Source organism: Mytilus californianus, unplaced genomic scaffold (genome assembly GCF_021869535.1).
Source record: "Mytilus californianus isolate M0D057914Y unplaced genomic scaffold, xbMytCali1.0.p SCAF_5, whole genome shotgun sequence".
Lineage (NCBI taxonomy): Eukaryota > Metazoa > Mollusca > Bivalvia > Mytilida > Mytilidae > Mytilus > Mytilus californianus.
In genome coordinates this window covers 7727930-7751578 of record NW_026262701.1, presented here as the reverse complement: position 1 = coordinate 7751578, position 23649 = coordinate 7727930, and the positions used below count along the sequence as shown (strand labels likewise).

The following is a 23649-nucleotide window of genomic DNA, read 5'->3' as shown; positions in this document are numbered from 1 at the left end:
TAGGTGAAACACTTTTGACCTTAGACTGTACAATCAATAGGTTTAATAGCAAGTAGTTTAGTTACAATATTAGATTATGTTTTGACAAATACTTTTACTTATTATGAGTTAATGTATTTGTTTTCTTACCAATCAGTCCTTGACATGATTTAACAAGGTCATTAATTTTGTTATGATTGTATTTTTGTTCTTTTAAGCGCACAGAACAATGCCCTTCCACATACTTAACAAACATCGGTCCACCAATACACAACTATAGGTTTAAAGATCAATGACTGCATGTTTTGCTGCGCTCATGACAAGAGGACGCTGAAACCGATACAAAGAAATTGCATGTATGTCAACATTATCAAAATATTTAATAAGATATACAGCAAAGTCCATAAATTTATTTCATTTTGTTCATTTACTATAGTATGATTAATGAATTGAAATGGCCAATAATAATTATGATCTTGAAAATTGAATATCTACCTGTTATTTTTCCGACATGGTATTATTATTCCACTGTATAAATGAAGTAACAAAGATAAAACTAAACCCAACAGTTCAGAGCTGTGACATTAACACCAGTTTTAGGAAAACTTTTAGAAAAAATATTTTTGTCTCGTATTCAAAAGCTTTGAAAAAATAAACAATTTTGTACCTCATGGCTTACAATTTGGTTTCGTAAAGGATCATGTATCAATTCCTGCTATTTATACATTAAAAGCGTCAATTAGGTACTATATCGAACGTTACTCCTATGTGCTTTCAACATTCTTGAGCCTCCTCATGGGGGTTTTTGATTATGTGATTACTTGGCCATTTTTATAGTGATTATTTGATTACCAGACCAAATATTTCATGATTATTTGATTATATGATAATCTGGGCCTGTATTTTTGATTATCTTGTTTAAATAAATAATTAATGACTATGTGATTACATTGGCCAAAAATGTGTGATTATGTGATTTCTTGGACAACCCCATGAGGGGCCTCATTCTTAGACAACGAAAAGGCCTTTGATCTTATATGGCAATACGGACTTCTGTTTAAATTATGGAATGCTGGAATTACCCATATAAGACAGCAACTGCACATGTACAATACAACCGTTTAAATAGTCAGGTGTTTCAAATTAAACAAGGTGTAGGTTAAGGTCGAGTTATGTCAGCTTGGCTATTTGCTCTATTTTATCAACAATTTAATGACTCAACTATTGGAAACAAACTGATGGTTAATGATTGGACACGTACATATACCTACAATTTTAATAGCGGACGACACCACTTTACTTAGTGGCACAAAATCTGGCTTACAGAAAATGTTGAATGTTGTTAATGAAAATGCATATACATGGCGGTTGAAATACAACTAAGATCTCGAGCAGTCACCTTCTTTTCAAACCATCAAAATCTACTATAAAATATAATGAGTCAAAATATGAATTTAATTTTGGTGAAACAAAGGTTCCTATGAAGCACAGTATTAGTTATGCTGGAACTTTGATTGATAGCAATATGAAATCATACGATCGTACTGAAAAGGCGTGCAAAAATCTGAACATGAATCTACATTCTCTATACAGTATAGGACTTAATAGGAGTGGCATGAACTCAATTTCAAATACTAGTATTTGGAAATGTATTGTGTTACCAACTGCACTTAAATCGTGTGAGCTTCGGGGACAGTTAACATTTGCTGAAACTGGAATGTTAGAGCAAACACAACGATACTAACTTTGCACGATTTATAATAGATAAACGGTCACCAACTGATTCTTGTACAAGTACTGTCGAACTATGGTCTATACAAGGACTCATCGATAAATTCAAATTATTGTTCCTTGGATGGTTGTTCAGAGCTAAATCCAATACAACTCATACACAATTATTTATTCTACGTCTCAGTCAACTGTTGCTTGGCGAGTCCGATAAGCGGTCAATAACATATGACTTAATAAAAACTCTGATTAAATATGACATGTATTCCTTTTTTGAGAGTTACATGGATGATCTGTATATCCCGGATAAAAAACTATGGTCCAAAATTTTATTTTTTTAAGATATTTGGAAATCATCTATTCAGTGTCGACCAGAACTTTGTCGTTACTACGAAATTCAAAACAGATTATCTATTCACAGACTTTTACGTCTTGCCGTTTTCTATCCGCATTTGAATGATAAATTATTAGTCATGGTCAAACTGGGCTCAATAGCAATAAAGGATGGCCAACGCTCTTTATGCGGTGTCAGTCCACTGATGTCGTTCAACAATTAATTTTGTACTGTGAAAAACTTTTGGATGCAAGAAATAACAATTTAAGTTCTACGGCATTGTTGATGTTTTACCAGTTCAGGAATCTGTACGTTTTTTTCAACAAGATGATGGAGATATAGTCGTAGCCTTACTTGGTGGTATTACAGATTTTATGCAATCTGTGAACTCTGACAACTGGAGAAACACGATGTGCTGCTTGGCAGATCATATATTTCACCTGTACGGAAAATTTAAAGGCGAATTATCTCAGCATAGATTTAATTTTGGACACTAAAATATTTGCCATCAAGCAAATATAGCATATAGATATACATGTATATTATGTAATATGTATGTTTTTTGTTGGGTTTTTTTGTGCTTTAATTGTAAATTGTAATTATATGTTGTTCCTTTCTCGTAATTAGTATACTTGTGTTAAAAAATGTAAATCTTCAGTATAATGGAGGAAATAAAGAGAATCAATCTAATTAAAATATAGAACTCGGATTTCGTTATACTGCTCGTATGCAGTATGACGAAATCCGAGTTCTATATTTTAATTAGATTGTAAAGAGAATCAATCAATCAATCATACTTAACAAACATCGGTTCACCCATACACAACCGACTATAGGTTTAAAGATCAATGACTGCATATGTTGCTGCGCTCATGACAAGAGGACGCAGAAACCGATACTATGTCAACCTTATCAAAATATAGTCCATAAATTTATTTCATTTTGTTTATTTACTATAGTATGATTAATGAAATGAAATGGTCAATACGCTTCATTTCACGATAGATTCTTTCATAGACGGTGGCAACAACCTATTGTATGGAATTTTGGTAGTCTTCATGAACGACAGAATGCAATAGTCATAGATCAAATATAAAAGTTAACTTGTAAAATTAAATATGTTTTTTTTTCAAAATCACTCAATTGAGGCGCTGTTTTCTTTTAGCTAGTTTCCAATATGTTTTGTATTTCACTGAATGAGAAAAGAACAATATCAGATATTAAACTTTGAAATGCACAGGTATAAGTGTCTGAGTGAGGTTTACAGATTAGAGAATAATGGGCCCCAAAAAATAAAGAAAAGAGGAAAATGGGCCAAAAAAATAAAGAATAGTGAATATATAAAGAATAGAGAAAAATGGTCAAAATTTATAAAGAATAAAGAAAATGGGCTTAAAAATTAAAGAAAACAGAATTGAAGTACCCCCTATCCATACCCTCGTTTATAAATACCCTGAATAGTTGTTGGCATACAATAATTGAACAAACAATTAAACATGAAGAATATAAAACTAACGATTCCACTTTCAGCGCTATGACTGTTATAGAGTAACAAACTACAAAAGGGAGCAACTAATTGATTCTTAGGGGTAAATAGGAAAAATTTGAAATAAATAGACAGGACGGTAAATTTGACACCAAAAATACAGGGTGGCCGATGTCCTCACACCGCAGTATATGTATATGCCAGAGCGACTGATCATACAGGGTGGCCGATGTCCTCACACCGCAGTATATGTATATGTCAGAGCGACTGATCATACAGGGTGGCCGATGTCCTCACACCGCATTGTATGTATATGCCAGAGCGACTGATCATACCGGGTGGCCGATGTCCTCACACCGCAGTATATGTATATGTCAGAGCGACTAATCATACAGGGTGGCCGATGTCCTCACACCGCATTATATGTATATGCCAGAGCGACTGATCATACAGGGTGGCCGATGTCCTCACACCGCAGTAAATGTATATGCCAGAGCGACTGATCATACAGGGTGGCCGATGTCCTCACACCGCAGTATATGTATATGCAAGAGCGACTGATCATACAGGGTGGCCGATGCCCTCACACCGCAGTATATGTATATGCCAGAGCGACTGATCATACAGGGTGGCCGATGTCCTAACACCGCAGTATATGTATATGCCAGAGCGACTGATCAGACAGGGTGGCCGATGTCCTCACACCGCAGTATATGTATATGCCAGAGCGACTGATCACACAGGGTGGCCGATGTCCTCACACCGCAGTATATGTATATGCCAGAGCGACTGATCACACAGGGTGGCCGATGTCCTCACACCGCAGTATATGTATATGCCAGAGCGACTGATCATACAGGGTGGCCGATGTCCTCACACCGCAGTATATGTATAAGCCAGAGCGACTGATCACAAACAGCGTGAAAGTTAAATACTCATAAGTAATTGTTAAAATGAAGCTTGATAACAGAAGAAACAAAGATAAACAAGTTATATGTCAAACAAAGTTTACATGTATTTTTTTTTTTTTAAACAAATTCAAAATACTGTTATCTTTATATTCATGCAAACAATTTTTTTCTCTTTATTTCCGGAACTCACATCAAAAGAGCTAATTTTATCTTAATATTCTATGTTTTCTTTCTTTCACACAAAATTGTGTTTTTCATGTATAATCAGGCTATAGAAAACCTTACAATTTTTGGCACAACCTGTATGTAGCTTAAAAAATGCCTCGTAACCTATACATGGGACTGTTACACAAATACCAGTTATCGTCTAATACGGGCTTGTTCACTAATAATATATTATATAATATATTAGTCCTAGCCTTTACTTTTTATCATACTGACAGCCTTCGCGATAAAAAGTTTGAGTCCACAAGCCCGAAACTCTATTTTTTGAAAATTTTAGTTGGTTTCTGTTGGCTTGTTAAGAAGAATTTTACAAGCCTGAAAGAAAGTTTACAAGCCATGGCCGTAGGACTTGTGGTTAAGCGTGAAGACTGTTAACTGAAGAAGAAAAAAAACATGTTAAAAACAAGGATTTGTATAGTAAGAACTTACTATATATATACAAATCCTTAATAAAATCTACATTTTAGCAATTGATTAAATAAATTCTATCGATTTTAATTTAACCCAACATCTACCTTACTCATGTGATCCTGTAACATTACATGACATAAAATTGTCTAGTCTTTTATATGCTGATGACTTAGTATTAATATCAGAATCTTCAGAAGGTTTACAAAATTGTCTAAACAAGTTAAACACTTATTGTGAAAAATGGAACTTGACTGTCAATCTTGACAAGACGAAAACAATGATATTTAATAAAAGTGGTAAAAAACTTACTAAAGACAAGTTTGTATTGAATAATGAAGTAATCGAATGCTGCACAGAATATAAATATTTAGGTATACTATTCAAGCCATCAGGAATTTTCACTAATGCTGTAAATCTCCTCTGTAAAAAAGCTTCAAAGGCATTGTTTTGTATTAAAAAAATCCTTTACTCAGATAAGATGGATGTTTTTTCCCATATGAAACTTTTTAATTCTTGTGTTAGTCCAATATTACTGTATTGTAGTGAGATATGGTCACTAAATATTGTGAAGAACAACAAAACTCTTGAATCTCAATACTTATCAATGGAATCAGTAAAACTCCAGATCAAATTTGCGAAAAGTCTTCTTAATGTTAATTCAAAGGCAGTAAATACAGCTGTATTAGCTGAATTGGGAATGTACCCTATTGGTATACAGGCCCTTAAGTCTTCTGTAGGATTTTGGTTACATATTTTAAATTCAAATGAAAATGAATCTTTATTATATAATGTTTATAAAGTTAACAAGCAGTTAAATGATGGATTTGCTTCAAAAATTAAAATGCTACTATCAAAATTGAATTTCACTCATGTTTGGGAAAATCAATGTACCTTTTCTAAAAAACGATTACTTTTAGCCCTCGTGAAGAAGCTCAATGAAAATTACATTATATTTTGGAAAAATTGTCTCTTTAATGATGATAATTCAATAAATGGAAATAAACTAAGAACCTACAGAAAATTTAAAGTAAAGTATGAACTAGAAAAGTACCTTTTATTGAATTTAGATAAAAATGTTACAAAAAATTATGCCAAAATAAGAATAAGTAATAGTATGCTGGCTGTTGAACGCGGTAGATACAACAAAACAGCCTTGGAAAATAGAATATGTCCTTTATGCCATAAAGAGGTGGAAGATGAATACCATTTTATCATAACATGTACAGAAATTAATAAAACTAGGATCAAAATGTTTAATGAAATTTCTAGTATTGTCCCCAGTTTTAATTCAATGAGTAAAGAAAACAAATTTGATTTTATATTTTCTTATGAAGAATGTGATATTTTACTTATCATTGTTAACAATATAAGTGAAATGTATAATGAGAGAAACAATTATAATGTCAATATATATGTGTGATTGGTGGCTTAACTTATAATGTTATATATACTCATAATATCTGAATTGATAATTTTATAGAGGAGGCATGCTGTCAAAAATAGTATAATACTTAATAATAATAATCTTTATTTTTTTTTTCAATGCTACATGTTTGTATTGTTTAATGTCTATCGTTTTGTCATTAATATGCCTGTCTGTCTGTTTGTTTGTTTTGTTTTGGTTTTGTATTGGTTTGTTTATTTAGTAACAATCCTATTGTTTGGATTTTAAACTAATAAAATTCTTATTCTTATTCTTATTCTTATTCTTATTCTTATTCTTATTCTTATTCTTATTCTTATTCTTATTCCTATTCTTAATTAACGTGTTTTTATGTAATTTGAATTTGTTGTATGCATGAGCTATATGATTTAATCTTGGAACAGTATACTCTAACATATATGTTCCTGATTTAATGTTTGAGGTAATTTTCTATTATATATATTCGGACAACAGCTCAATAGGGATTGCGTTTTGTGGTTTTAAACATTCTGAATAAAAATAGGTGATGAGGGTGGTTTTAAACGACCTTGACTACCCATGAGGTACCATCAAAATAGAGCTTTCTATCTTATCATATATTGTAAATATATTCCGGAAACTTGTGTTTAGTTCGTTAACGTTTTAATATTATTGTTTCAGATGTGTAGTCTATTGAACGTTTTTAAGTAACTTGGCTTAACATTGTCATTGTGACGTAATTATGAATCAATGTGAAAGGAGCGCTATATTATTTTTCTAAAATTATCTGTGCAATTTTCCCAAAAAGTTTCTATTTCCTATATTGAGTCATGGTATAATAATACATCACTTGACATAATTTTTCAATATAGTCATATGAGAAAGATGGCAAGTGGATCTAGAGGATTGTTCGAAGAGTTTATAGTGGACACGGAACAAGTATCACAGATCACTCGCGCGAAATCAAAAATTGAAAGGATGCACGAAGTTCGAATTAAGTTGAAAGAGGAGGCAAAACTTGACGCCAGTAGTAAACGTTGGATACGAGTAGAAGGCGACGTGAGAGATAGAATGAATGCCAGGGTACGACTGTACATGTTTGTTTCGTACCTAGCATATGGGACTAGACTATATATATGTGTCTGCTAATGTATCCACCCCATTACTCCCAATTATGGAGTAAACTTTATTGATTATTTATGTAAAATGTCTTTGTTCCTTCCTATGAAACTAATTGCCTGATAAATAATTTCTCTCATATTCATCATGTTCATGTCAAAATAAATTTACTTCATACATTTGTACTTTATTTCATTTTAAACAATTTTCTAGTCAAATGTCAAAAACTGTTCACATTTACTTGAATTTCCATGTCAAAATGACATTTTATTGATTTCTGTTGTTTCCTTTCAAGTTGTACTAATCATGCTAATTGTCTTCTAAAAATAATTTTTCTGACATCAAATTAGATATTGTAAAGTTCCATATACTACATTCTCAATGATTAAAATGCATTTAAATATGCCTGGAGTGAATATCTTCAGGGCTGCTCCACTACAAGTAATTGTGTTCAATGGTAACCCTGTTGGTAGAGTAGGGACACAGGGTATTGTAACTGATAGGACTACTATACCATATTTTAAAGGTTGGACACAATCTGCCCAACAGGGAACAGCATAGACATGTGTTGTGACCAATAAGGGCAAAAGGTGCATAAAAACCATACATACATGTAATGTCATTATTACCTAAACTAAAGAGGACAAAAGAATATTGATTAGCATTAGATACATATACAATCATGACAATAGAATAAATGCCACAGTGCCAGAAATTGACCTGCGTAATGACATTAAATTTGATTTAGATGCAATGATTTCTATGATTCAGTATGATAGTCAAACAATACATGCAATATGCCAATAAAAACAAGTAATTAATTTGAATGAAGAAATAAATCTTTCATGTCATGCTCTATGCCCATTTTAACATAAGTATGCATAATATTTTTCAATATCATTATAATGAGCATAAGTGAGGTGTAAAAAGTTGACAATATTTAATGCCTACCTATGTTAAAATAAGCAAAGAGCATGGCATCATAAAAGTATAAAATGTATTTCGATTCTAATAGAAAAATTTAGAACTTTTGTACTTCAAAAAAGGCCTATAAGACAGGTTCGAAAAGCAACCATTTTGATTTGATGAAGCCAAAATGATATAGAATACTAAATGTCATGACTGTTCCACAATAAAAAAATGAACAGATTATAATTTTCATTTGCATGAATTGAGTTAATTTTCTATCAAACAACACCAACACAAATGTTCATTTTGATCTACGGTTTTGTTCAAAATACAACTGACATTGTAAAATTTAATTGTGTCATCAATCACATGTGGCCCATATTCTATGGCTTTGTTTATAAAGTGAAAGAAGAATATTAGAACCAGCTATAAAATGTATATATTAAGTACAGTAAAAATTATCAAGCGACAATGATATACTTGTAAGAATTTTGTCTTCATTTAAAATATTTCTGAATTTAGCTGATTCCGTTTTACTTAAAATTGAACCATGTGAAATCATAAAATTATTCATAATAGAACTCCATAGACAATTTTCTTTCCTGTTTAAATACATTCAGGAGAGAAATTACGGTTAATTTTTTTAATGCAATTTTGACATAATATTCTTGAAGCAATCTGCAATCAATTGTAAATATGGTGGTCCATGCAAAATTTTGTAACTAAAACAGAAAGTTTTTTAAATGCTGGAGATTCAACTTCCCTTTTTTGGTGCTGAATTATGCGACAGTGTATTTTTAATGCAAAATGGTTGTGCAGCTTTTCAAATCTTACATTAATGTTATACAAATTACTGAATAAAAACATGTAAATTGGAACTTTGTGTTGATGATAAAAAGTAGAGTCTTCAGTTGCCTTGAATTTTATGCCTGTGCAACAGATTTCATGTGCTTAAATATACAGCATATACCTTTTCCTTTGCAACTGCTTTCAAATTCAAGTTTCCAATTTGATCAATGTAAATGTGATTTCCATGAATTCTGGATGTCTGTCTATCATTAGCAACATGACGAATATGATTTGTTAAGTTTGGATGTTTTATTATCTGCCCTTGCTACAATTTCTGCTGTATTGTATCCTTATGATTTATTTGTGTATTGACTAGACATCACTATAGTGTAAATGTACAAAGTTAAAAGTACTTTGCATAAATCTGTTTGATTTTTTTAGCCTTTTTTGTATAAATCAATTTGATTATTTTTAGAATGATTCTAATGTGCACTCATGGCCCATCTGTTTCTTTTTATTATCTGCTAAAAAATGAGTTTTTCTGAGATATTTAAAGGTACCAACAACTTGACTTATACAAATACATGTATGACTGTACAACAATCTGTAAAAGTTGGAAACAGTTTTTTATTTCGTTTTAGATGTGTAAAATCACCCCTATTTTTTCACTGGCATCACTAACAATTGTTCATACTCTTTAAGAGGTCTATGAATAAAACATGTCAAGGAATCTGAAACTTTGCCAGATATTTAAGTCCATATACACATACACCGAAAAGATGGCTTAAAAAAAAAAATAGAGCAAAAATGCTTGATCCTTGAGATTTTATAGACAACAGTCTATTTCTTGAACATTTAATTATACCCCCGCTTTAAAAAAGTGGGGGTATACTGTTTTACCTGTGTCTGTCTGTCCGTCCATCTGTCTGTCCCATGAATATTTTTCGTCGCATTTTTCTCAGGTACTACATTACAAGGATTTCTGAAATTTGGTTTCAAGGTTTATATGAGTGAGCTATACCGTGTGATGCGTTTTCAGATTCATCACTCAACAACTTCCTGTTTACCGAACACTTGCATATTTTTACACTATTAAAATTATCCATATTTGGGCGGGGGTATCATCAGTTCTCAAGTATCACTTGTTTTATACTATAATTAATTAGTATTATTATTTATTACAGGAATACATCATCGCAATGTGTCAACCAGGTGAAGTATACGATTTGCCATTTAATGATAAATCTCGAGAATTTTTACATGAAGATAATTTAGAAGAAATTGAAAAGCAAACCAATGCTTGTATTGAACTGGGTGATTTAAACAAAGTACTGATTAAAGGGACAGAATTAGCAGTTACACTTGCAATATCTTCCTTAGAAAATATTATTGGCCAGTCAAATATAGAAACAGATGGTGTTATCGATTCTGAAAATGACACCAACAAAGGAGCCACTGTTGGTCCTCCTTCTGATTGGGAGAAACGATTAGACAGTACATTTCTCAGAGCTTTGTCTAATGCTAGTGATGGTTCATGCAAATTTGACGATTACCATAATACTTCTGCAGAAGTAAAAATGGCAATTTTGAAAACTTTAAACAATGAATTAAGTGATAATGTTGATGAAAATGAACTGTTTGACCATAGTGGGAAACAAAAGTCAGCTGGCGCCACTTCTCTTCATCCGATTCATATCTATGGTGATGATGACCTTAAAGATGTTATAGATAGTGACAATATACAACCAGAACCTGTAGATAATATATCAGAACAGCTGACAGAAACAGTTATATCACCACGGAAACCATCTTCTAAATCAAATGACACTGAAGAGGTTAAATTTTTACGAAATTTTGGAACATCAGCAGGATTTTCCGAAAAAATAGTAGATGAAGGTTTATTGTATGTTGATGATAAAACAGCTCCATGTGAATTTCTTGACATACTGAAACAATTAAAAGACTCTAAAAAGTCAGAAGATGCTGAGACACCAATGGAAATTTCAGATGGGACTCCAAATAAGTCTTCAGCTTTTCCACCACCACCTCAAGTACCAGAAGGAGATCAAGGTCGTAGAAGTTTGCCTAAAGAATACAAGAAGACTCTTATGAAACACATGAAAGCTGAAGAAGAAGGAGAAATGTCTGTTAATGAACTGAAAAAGTTGAATGAAGAGCGTCAAAAAATTCTAAAAAACCAATTTGAAAGTCCATCAAAACAAAACTCACCTAGGGGAGAGAACAGTCGCAGAAGGAAAAAAAATCGAAAGAAAAACAAGAAAGTTGGTCAAAATAATAACATTGTTTCAATAGAAAAAGACAGTGGGGTAAATGATGAGGATGAAACACGTGTATTAGAACCATATGAGAGTAGTTCTGGGGAAGACTGTATAATAATGGATGTTGAAGAGCCATCTGTACCTGTTTACATCCAACCTTCTCCACCTCGTCCAGTAAATAATTATCCTCCAACACAGAGGCAGCCTATAGGTCCAACTGATAACTATGCTAGGAATCATTTTCCTGTTAACCCTCCTCAACGTAAAGAGCCCCCGTCTGGTCCAAGAGAATTACGCTATATTGTTATAGATGGTAGTAATGTGGCTATGCAGTAAGTGCTATATATATTAAAATTTGCTGCAACAAAATAAAATTTTGAACCAGTAGATATGGCTCTATGTTCACTTTGGATTTGAAGATAGAACTGAATTCTGATTAATTTGCCCTTAAATGTAAAAATAAATTAGTTTTGAATCAGAAAGTATACTTTTATATATTTCCTACTTGTATCTTTAAAAAATGAAAGATTCTGAAATATCAATCTTTATAATTTTAAGTAGAGAGGTAAGATATAATTTTTAAACAGTGGATAAGAAATAATTATAGTGTTTTTATACGCCCTTTTACGGGACGTATTATGGTATACCGTTGACCGTCCGTCCGTTGTCAACATGTCAGACATTAACTCAAAAACGCTTTTACCAATATGCATGAAACTTTAGTGAATTGTTTATATCTATTGACGTGAGCTCCCTTTCGTTTTTTATAAATTTGGGATTTACCGTTTCTGAATTTTGGAGTTTTATTCATTAAAAAAGGGGGGATTTTCCAGTTTTCGGACAATAACTCAAAAACAATTTCACCAATTTGCAAGAAACTTTGTTGAATTGTTTAATGCTATTGACATGAGCTCCCTTTTGATTTTTATAAATTTTAGACTATACGTTTCTGATTTATGGGGTTTTATTCGTTACAAAAAGGGGGATTTTCCAGTTTTCGGACAATAACTCAAAAATGCTTTCAGCATTTTTTATGAAACTTTGGTAAATTGTTTATATCTATTGTTGTAAGCTCCCTTTTGATTTTTATAAATTTTAGATTTTATGTTTCCGTGTTACAAGATTTTATTCATAAAAAAGGGTTGATTTTCAAGTTTTTGGAAAATATCCTTAAAGTGCTTAGAGCAGTTTTCATTACAGCTCTTCTATAAAAGCATGCAACGCAAACCTTTGATCAACTTGCTTGCTATGTTTGCTTGGATGTTTGCAAACAATAGGTAGGCGGAGTTTCAGTCTGTTTTATATATACTGGGATTTGATTGGACAATAAAAATTGACATGCAATGAAGTTAATGTTTATTGTCCAATCAAATTCCATTATATAGTAAACAGACTGAAACAGACTACCTACTTATTGTTTACAAACATCCAAACAAACATAGCAAGCAAGTTGATCAAAGGTTTGCTTTGCATGCATTTATAGAAGAGCTGTAAACTTTGATGACTGATTTATATCTATTAAGATAACCTCCCTTTAGTTTTTTTTTATAAATTTCTAATATAACATTGAGAAGTTATTGAACTTTATTTGTTTATAGTCTGACAACAGATTTACTAGTATTGCGCAACAGCACAGTGTATTGCACAACAGAAAGAAATCTTTAATTGAATATCAATTCAATTCATATAACCAATTTCAAGTTCTTTGACTACATTTATTCAGAAACCTATAATATGTCAAATATTTAATTACAATCCAAATTCAGACCTGTATCAAGCTTGAATATTGTGTCCATTTTTGCCCCAACTGTTCAGGGTTGGACCTCTGCGGGCGTATCCAGCTGCGCTCAGCGAAGCAGTTTATTACCAGTATCATTACTTTAGGAAGTTATTCAATGAAATTCAATTCAAGTTGTGTATTGACCTGATTGATATCAAAGTTGATTTCCACTCTTTTTCAAATATATACAAAGGGAGACAATTTTCTCAAGTATCAAATTTTATGAACAGTTGACATTTAATACTTAAAATTAATTAAATGACTCACAGCATTGTCAGTGCTTTGATTTTGGTGAGAAACATCATTTAGTTCCTTAAATTTTAAAAAGTACATTTTGCATGTTTAGAATTTTTTCCATGTAGTACCAGCATCTATGTTTTGACATATTATTGTAAGTTCTGCCTTCACTTGCAGGAATAAAATACTGCTAGCTGATTATCAGATTAAACCTTTAAATATGTTTTATAAAAACATAATTTTGAAATTTTTGAAATGTGGTATATATTGATTTTTTTCTTTTCCAGTCATGGACGAGGAAAAATATTTTCCTGCAAAGGTATAAAGTTATGTGTTGATTACTTCCTTAATCGTGGTCATAGTAAGGTTACATGTTTTGTTCCTGCATGGAGGCGATATAAACCTAGACATCAGAATCCAATATCTGACCAGGAAATACTTGTAGAATTAAATGAGAGGGGTCTGTTGGAGTTTACTCCAGCCAGAAGATTGGATAATAAGCTGATCAGCTCTTACGATGATAGGTATGATTTCATTAAGAAAATATCAGTACAATTTTTTGTCAAAAGGAAACATCAAAGGTACAAAATTCGCAAGATGTATTCAAAATTGAAAATCCAAAATCACTGACAAAAACAGGAAGACGTGATAAAAACAATTGGAAAATGTAGTGTTATATATTCACGATTTCTAGGATCACGAATGATAAATTTTAAGAGTGGAGCCAATAAAGTAATTTTTTAAATTGTTGAAAATATATATATACATTGTATACCTTTGTGCAGTAACATCAACTGTATATATGTATATGTATGCATTCATGTAGCTTAATGTTATAAAAAAAATAAAGACTTTATTGCTGGACATTCTGGATATAAAATTATTCTGATTAAGAATTATTGTTCAAACTGGTGCTTAGAAAATCAAAGATAAAGAAGCACCACTGTAAAATAGAGTGTTATGATTGGTGATTTTTGGATTTGACACACATACTATTAAGGGAAAAGCGTTAGATTAAATTGGCATTTGTAGTACATCAAACTTTCCCAATAGCGTGACAGTCATTTTAAACTGCAATTTGTCTCTTTATTTTATTATCTCTAGATATGTGGTAGAGTTAGCAGAAACAGTGGAGGGAATCATTGTATCTAATGACCAGTACAGAGATTTAATGGGAGAAAAATATAGTTGGAAGAAAATCATTGAAGAAAGGTTAGTATATCATAACAGAATACTAATTTTGAGTTTTCAATGAAGTTTAAAAGAATTGTGATTAAACATGTTGACATGATTTTTAGGGGGAGGGGTGTTGTGAAAAAGTAATTCTAACAAACAAGTCACATCAAATTATCTTGACATATTGCTGTTTCAGAATCTAATGCATTCTTAGTAATATTTTCACCAAAAAGTGTAAACCAAAACCATTATGATAGGTTAACAACATCATAAATATAGGATATCCAACCAATGGCATAATCTCATTTTCAGTTAAGTGTACATGATGATTTACTGTGAATTGCTTCAAATGATGAAATAAAGAGCTTACACCCTCCAAAAAGATTAAGATGGCTCCAGTGTTGACCATATTTATTCTCTTGACTTTTATCAATACATGTACCAGCAAGGTATCTTTGAAGGAGTATATGTGGGAGTAATAAATGAATTGAATTTTGAACTGTTGAAGTGTTCCTACAAATTCAGTCATTATAAAATTAAGGAGATGTGGTATGATTGCCAATGAGACAACTATCCACCAAAGTTCAAATGAAGTGGATGTAAGCATTATAGGCAACCGTACAGCCTTTAACAATGAGAAAAACCCATACTGTATAGTCGGCTATAAAAGGCCCTGACATGAAAAATATGAAACAATTCGATTGAGAAAACTAACAGCCTTATTTATAACAAAACAATTTACAAAAAACAAATATAACAGACATGAACCAACGACAACAACTGAACTACAGGCTCCTGACTTGGGACAAGCACATAAAGAATGTGGCGGTGTTAAACATGTTTGTGAGCGCTCAACCCTCCCGCTGGCTTAACATGGGACAGTGGTATAACAGCACAATATAAGAACAAACTATAAAAATCCGTTGAAAAAGGCTTAACTCATCAGTTCGATACAAAGAAAAACATCAAACAAAAACACAGACAGTATGTTGCAGGGTATATATCCATTCTCAACAACAAAATAGACACAAAGTACAGATCTGAGTACTGACGGCTAGTTCAAAGCCAATAACAACTAATAAAAAAAATCATGTATCTAAACTAAAATATCAATCAGTACACATCCAAAAGCCAATGGATTTAGTGTAAAGACGTCATCAACAGTCAGAGAAAAACATGACCTTGTGCAATGCCAAAATATAGGTATCGACAGATTGTAGTACCTTGAAAGTACATATATGTAATATTTAGTATGGTTTTAATTTACTGATAACAAAATCAATATTTATACCAATAAAAACAATATTCAAAGATTTAATTACAGTGTTGAATAGGTAACCTTTAAGAATAAGTTTATTTAAAGGATTGATAAGTTTACCCGTATCGCATCTAAATTTCCGACTCAGTTAACAACATCTCCGTAAAATTAATTATGTGCTATTCCTGTTTGAAAGAAGTTTTCTACAGGTATTTGTTTTCCCGTATTGCAACTGACAGTACTCAGTAGAGTGGTAAAAATAACATTTGTTAACATATTTATAGGACAGTCTATTGTCATACTAGTTAGGATCTTAAATTCTATAATACCAGTCTATTGTTATACTACAGATAGCTGGGATCATAAATTCTATAACATTTTATTCACTATAATGGGTCACATTTGAATTATAGTACATGTATATTGGAAGAAGAGAAAGTTAAAGATACCTCAACACTTTAAGGGGACATTATTTGACCTAAGACTATTATGAAATGAAATGGTCAAGATACCTGATCACACCAGCACATTTTACTTTTTTTTCTCTTGCATTAAAATAACCAATAGACCTCTTTCGAGTTCATTGCTTTTCAGTCAAAAACTTTGGTTTTATTGAACATCATTCGTGCGTTTAGGGGCATCGTCACTTCCTTTCCATGTTGAGTGAGTGATTAAAAAAAAAATATGATGCTCCACTGTCCCAGGTTAGGGGGAGGGTTTGGCACCATCTAACTAGTTTAATCCCGCCACATTCTGTATGTTTACCTGTCCCAAGTCAGGAGCCTGTAATTCAGTGGTTGTCGTTTGTTGCTGTGTTACATATTTGTTTTTCGTTCATTATTTTCTACATATATTAGGCCGTTAGTTTTCTTGTTTGAATTGTTTTACATTTGACATTTCGGGGCCTTTTATAGCTGACTATGCGGTATGATCTTTGCTCATTGTTGAAGGCTGTACCGTGACCTATTGTTGGTAATTTCTGTGTCATTTGGTCTCTTGTGGAGAGTTGTCTCATTGGCAATCATACCACATCTTCTTTTTATGCCCTCTCCGTAGGGGAGGGGGCATTAAGTTTTACCCTTGTCCGTCTGTACGTCCGTACGTACGTACATCCGGCCATACATACGTCCCAAAGTTGGTTTCCGTTCTCTAAATTTAGTTTGCCTGGACCAAATGTTATGAAACTTATACACAATACTTATTACCACAAAACACAGATCAAGTTTGAATTTTGGTGGCGTCACTTTAACTGTTCTAGGGTTATGCCCTTTTACAAATGGAAAAATTGCTGAATTTTTCGTTTCCATTCTCTAATTTTAGTTTGACTCAACCAAATGTTATGAAACTTATACACAATGCTTATTACTACAAAATACAGATCATGTTTGATTTTTGGTGGTGTCACTTTTACTGTTCTAGAGTTATGCCCCTTTACAAAAAGAAAAATTCTGCAATTTTTATTTTCCGTTTTCTAACTTAAGTTTGCCTCTACCAAATGTTATGAAATTTTTACACAATACTTATTACTACAAAATGCAGATTATTAACAAATTTGGGTAGCGTCACTTTTATCCTTCTTCAGTAATGTCCCTTTATAATTTTATATGATATGCAAGCAGGGGCATCATCTGTGTCCCATGGACACATTCCCCATTTATTTATTTGTATATTGCACAAATTAATCGGCAAATTAATTTTTTATAATTGATAATCAGCACTGCTGTCATTAGGGAATTATGATTATGTACCTACGGAACAAACATTATTTCTAGTTTATCCTGTATAATGATGATCACGAAGACACTTGATGAACTTTGATAGTGCAGTGATACAGGTGTCCCCTCTATAAGGTAAATGACGTCAAAAACTAAAGGTGCTCATGATTAACGAACTTTTCCAGTGAAGGACATAACTCGAAAGTGGTCTATTAAAGCGCTATGATTAAATTCATCAAATAAATATATACAGCTTTCTGGCCGACCATGCAATACCCTCATGTGTAGTCAAGCAGTGTTTCAGCTTGATCTTTTCACAGGGCGGTCCGCCCGCCCTTTCCAGACTGACGCCCTGTGCCCTTTTTCTCAAGTCTATGCCTTTATTGTCGTATTATTATGATGAAAATGCTATAATTCTACCTGTCTTCATGTTTTTTACAAGTTAATGACCTCAGCTAATTAACATTTACAGCAGGTTGTGCAAGTTGTGATAACAGGTAATCCGCTTATCTCTATCGGATGGGTCACTAATCCGTTAAATAATCAATCTCATAATTGACCAATATAATCATTTTTCACAGTAAAATCAGTCAGTCTGAATTTCAATTTAACTGTTTCTCAAACGACCACAATTAGCAGTTCGTTTATCCATATATATTTTCGTAGTTTCGTCAATTGTACAAAATTGTTCTAATCTTCGTATTTAAGCATCACATCAGTCAAATCATACAATAACTGCCTACATTTGAAGAATGCCTAAAGCCTTCAAAGATCCTGGTCCTTGAAGGACTTGGGCAAATGTATAGCTAGTAATATACGTCCTTGGTCCCTTGCTGTTACCCAAAATAAGGTTGATTTTCATCTTGCGCCAGAGTGACTAAAGCCCTCCAAATCCTAGCTGAAACCCTGCTGTTTACATAATAAAAGACAATGTTTGACATGCCCTTTTTGAATTATCAATCAGCGTGCTAAAGTGCCCTTTTCATGATTGGCTGCCTGCCCTTTTGAAATCCTAGCTGGAACACTGTCAAGGTCATTAAAAAAAACCCTTATCGTCATATAGCTTTCATGTCTAAGAAAATTTGGCAAATCCCATCTGCTGTTTGTATTGTAAGGGCTCCAGAAGTGTACCCCTTAGATTGTAAGGTCGCTTAAAAAATGCCTTTGGTCACCAGGTCAATTTTAAGAAAGTTGACTAAAAGGTTTTGAACATTTGAAAGGTCACAGGTCGTTTTAGATGAGATATCAGATCGCAAAGTCACTTGCCAAACCCCAAAAGGCACTAGTCGGATTTGACCATGTTGGAGCCACATTGTATAATTGTACACACATTAACTTCAATTCATCAGTTTGCTATTTTCATTTAGTTTTATTACAGTGCTTACAGTTTTATATTCACTGAGTTTCTATTTCAGATTACTTCAATATAACTTTGTTGGTGATATATTAATGATACCAGATGATCCCCTTGGTCAGCATGGACCTAAATTAGATTTATTCTTGTCAAAACCATCCAAACAACCATCTCCATTAAGAAAAAGGTAAATATACAGTATCGGGTGATAACAGAAATACCGTAGAGCCTGAAATATTTTGTTGCAAATTGCAAGACATAGGGATCCTACATTCCCTCATTGTCAGCAGCATCAACATATTATAATAATAATAATAATAAATTCTTTATTTAAAGAGGGTAAACTCAGTTAGTTACAATAAACTAATCTTCCCTGAGGCCCTCACATACAAATTACAATACAATCAAAAACAGATATTTACACATAGTTAATTTACAGTCAATTAGTTCAATGTAATATTACTAACATGATAAGGTATAAGGCTGTTCAAGATGCACACGTAGTCAAAAAATCAAATAAAAATAAAAATAAAAGAATATACAAATACATTGTAGAAAACATAATCTTATCAGGACTGTGTTAAGTACTTCTTGATACTTTGTTTAAAAGTATAAGTGTTTTGAGCTTTACGCATTTTGTGTGGTAGTCCATTCCATAACACTGATCCAGAATAAGCAAAAGATTTCTTAAATAGCTCAGCTTTTGGCTTAGGAACTATCAGATTACCTTGAGTGACACCTCTCAAGGAGTAAGGATTATTATCTGATTTCAGATTAAACTTTTGAACTAGGTACATTGGTGCTTCCATACGCATACATTTATATAGAAGTAAATATTTGTGGTATTTGATTCTATTGTCAACTGTCGTCCACCCAAGTTCTTTAAATAAAGGGGCTGAGGGGGATAAAGGATCTGCATCTAGAAATAATCTTGCTGCCTTTTTTTGGACTTTTAAAATTCTTGTTATCCCTTTATTTTTACATTCACCCCAAATAATACAACAGTAGTCAATCAGGGGCAGAATATACCCATTGTAATATGTTTTCCTTGCATTTATATCTAAAAATTTCTTTATTTTAGAAAGAAGGTATATTCTGGATGATATATTAGCACAAACTTGGTCAATTTGATTTCTCCAGTTAAGTGTGCTGTCAATTTTAACACCTAATAATTTTTCACATGAAGAATTTTGTAATACTTTTGAATTTATTATCAAGTTTGGTTGATAAGTCTGAATTGATAGTTTCTGCTTTGTTCCAGTAACCAAACATTTTGTTTTATTTGCATTAATGAACATGTTATTCATGTTGCACCACTCTTCAACCCTGTATAAATCTTCTTGAACATCATCATGTATATTTTCTATGTTTTTCCCTGATTTATGAAGAGTGGTGTCATCAGCATATAGGCCTGTTTCACAATTTTCAATGCATAAGGGAAGGTCGTTTATAAATAGCACAAACAATAGAGGACCAAGTATAGAACCTTGGGGGACACCAAATTTTACATGTTGTTATTCAGAGTAAACATTACAAATGTTTACCTGCTGTTTTCTGTTATTCAGGTAAAACTAACAGTAGCCTCACTAAATCCATAAATTTCAAGCTTTAAGCAAAGAATGTCATGATCTACCAAATCAAAAGCTTTTTTAAAATCTAATAAAATTGCTAGGTTTAAATTACCATCATTCATTTCTTGCAACCATTTGTCAATGATATTAATAAGTGCAGTTTGACAAGAATGCTGCGGCCTGAAACCAGATTGTGTAGGGTGTAAAAGTTTAAGTTTAGATAAGTATTAGGTTAAGTCTGTGGTTAAAGTTTTTTTGAAAGTCAATAACTTTGTCAATCCTTCATAGAATCTTATTAAACATTCACAGAAACTTTTTTATGATTAAGAGACCATCGATAATGCAAAATTATTTTTTTAATTTTATTGGAAAAGATGGCTTCAAGCCGTCAATTCCTTATAGGGTTGGCCAGAGGATCTACTCTTCAAGCCTCTTACGTCAACCATTTTGTATTCTATAGTTCGAAACACCTCAAAAATTCATACTGATTTGATGAGAAGTAGATAAACAAATGAACAGATTGACATTAAACACTGTGTCACACATTTCCCATCTGTTTCTCGTGAAATTATCGTATCTCGAGCTCTCTCTTCCACTGTTTAAGTTTCTTTTACAATCTGGAAAGATCAGTATTTCAAAATTATTCCATATATTTCCATCCTAGTGATGTCATGGTGGTAATTCCACACTTCATAGAAGCAGGGATATCCTATACTCATTAGTATTAAAATCATTCACAGAAATCGGTATTTTTACCCTTGTCCGTCTGTAGGTATGTCCCTACATCCGTCTGTACGTCCCAAAATTGGTTTCCATTCTCCAACTTTAGTTTGCCTCAACCAAATGTTATGAAACGTATACACAATGCTTATTATCACAAAACACAGGTCAAGTTTGAATTTGGGTGGCGTCACTTTTACAGTTCTAGAGTTATGCCCCTTTACAAATGGAAAAATTGCTGAATTTTTCGTTTCCGTTCTCTAACTTTAGTTTGCCTCAAACAAATGTTATGAAACTTAAACACAATGCTTATTACCAAAAAATACAGATCAAGTTTGAATTTGGGTGGCATCTTTTTTACCGTTCTAGAATTATGCCCCTTTACAAATGGAAAAATTGCTGAATTTTTCGTTTAACTTCAGTTTGCCTCAACCAAATGTTATGAAACTTATACACAATACTTATTACCACAATACTCAGATCAAGTACAAATTTGGGTAGCGTCACTTTTACAGTTCTTGAGTTATGTCCCTTTATAACGTTATATGCAAGCGGGGGAATCATCTGTGTCCCATGGACACATTCCCTATTTATTTTATTATGCCCCACCTAGGGGCATTATGTTTTTCGGTTGTGCGTCCATTCGTTTGTCCGTCTGTCCGTCTGTCCCACTTCAGGTAAAAGTTTTTGGTTAAGGTAGTTTTTGATGAAGTTGAAGTCCAATCAACTTGAAACTTAGTACACATTTTTAATGCCAAATTAGAGTTTTGACCACAATTTTTACGGTCCACTGAACATAAAAAATGATAGTGCGAGTGGGGCATCCATGTACTATGGACACATTCTTGTTAAACATAATTATAAATGAAGTTTCTTCATGAAACGAAGAACTATCTTCGTGTGGTACTTAATTAAGCAAAGCAAAAAAAGCTAAAAAAACTGTTATGGAGACATAGGTGGCGTTGTTTTCTTGTCATGAAACTTGCTTGTTATATAATGGATTATGGGTCTCACTAATTAGCAACAAGAAGCATCAAGAAGCGTCAAGAAGCATTAAGAAGAAGAATTTAGCGACAAGAAGACTAATTTAGCGTCAAGAAATCTAAATATTATTTCAAATAAATAGATATAGAAACATGCTTAAAATAGTGTTTTTATGCCCCATTTATGTGCATTATGTTTTTCGGTCTGTGCATCTGTTCGTTCGTTCTTCCGTCTGTCCTGCTTCAGGTTGATGTTTTTAGGTTAAAGTTTTTGGTCAAGGTAGTTTTTGATGAGGTTGAAGTCCAATCAACTTGAAACTTAATACACATGTTCCCTATGATATGATCTTTCCAATTTTAATGCCCAATTAGAGTTTTGACCCAAATTTCACGGTCCACTGAACATAGAAAATGATAGTGCGAGTGGGGCATCCGTGTACTATGGACACATTCTTGTTTTTATATGCATGTATTTTATTATTTTAATTCAATGATAGAACATTTGATCAAGAAAAGAGGTTCTTTTTTTGATACGAGGATATGTTTAAGATGATATATTTTCAGTTAACATCATATATATAGTGTATAAGTGAATAAATGAATGAAAAGGGGGGAGTTCATTTCTTTGTTCCTTAATTTTTAAGCCATTCTTTATGGACACTTAGTATAATCAGATGATGGAAGGATTAACTTTTGTATTAAGAGTAATTGCCATGTGCTTTTATTTACATAATTTATTTATAAAGATTACTTCACTGTTGTGACACCATTATGATTCTGGGATTGTAACAAAATATTTAGATTCATAAATACTTTAAAACATTTTTTTTTACTAAAAATTCACGGCATAGCTACTAAATGCAACAAAATTTGAAAGTTTTTTATAAACAATTTTTAACCGTGGAAGTATTATATTGACAGGAACTCCAACGAAAAATTAGCACATTCCCATCCCACTTATTTCTTTAAGAAAATAAAAGGTTCTGACTCAGTTTGTCAAGTACGTGATAACTCCTTTATGGGGTATCTGTGATGCCGCCTTCGCCTGTTCTTTTAACTGAAGATGGTCTTATCACGTGATTTGGTAGCGATTGTCTTATCTACCTACCAATGTAAATAAACACGGTAACTCCCGTGGTTATTTGTGAATCGCCACATGAATAACAACACCTGTTGCCGTTCAATAAATGAAGAACAAAGCTGAAAAGATCGAAAAAATCGGTCCATATTTCACAGAATGACATAAGAAAATTAACTGCATTCGGAAAGAGGGCAAGCTTATT

General features: G+C 32.5%; 1 protein-coding gene across 1 annotated transcript in view; it reads left to right on the top strand.

Annotated features, from left to right (window-relative positions):
• The first annotated feature begins 7228 nt into the window (after positions 1-7228).
• The window catches only part of LOC127701551 (NEDD4-binding protein 1-like), a 30796-nt gene continuing 14375 nt past the window's right edge, over positions 7229-23649 (top strand). The window contains exons 1-5 of the mRNA XM_052205477.1: positions 7229-7559; positions 10478-11904; positions 13877-14113; positions 14694-14801; positions 19154-19279. Coding sequence (XP_052061437.1) covers positions 7353-7559; positions 10478-11904; positions 13877-14113; positions 14694-14801; positions 19154-19279 — 2105 coding nt within the window. The 5' untranslated portion in view covers positions 7229-7352. The remainder of the gene's footprint in view (positions 7560-10477; positions 11905-13876; positions 14114-14693; positions 14802-19153; positions 19280-23649) is intronic.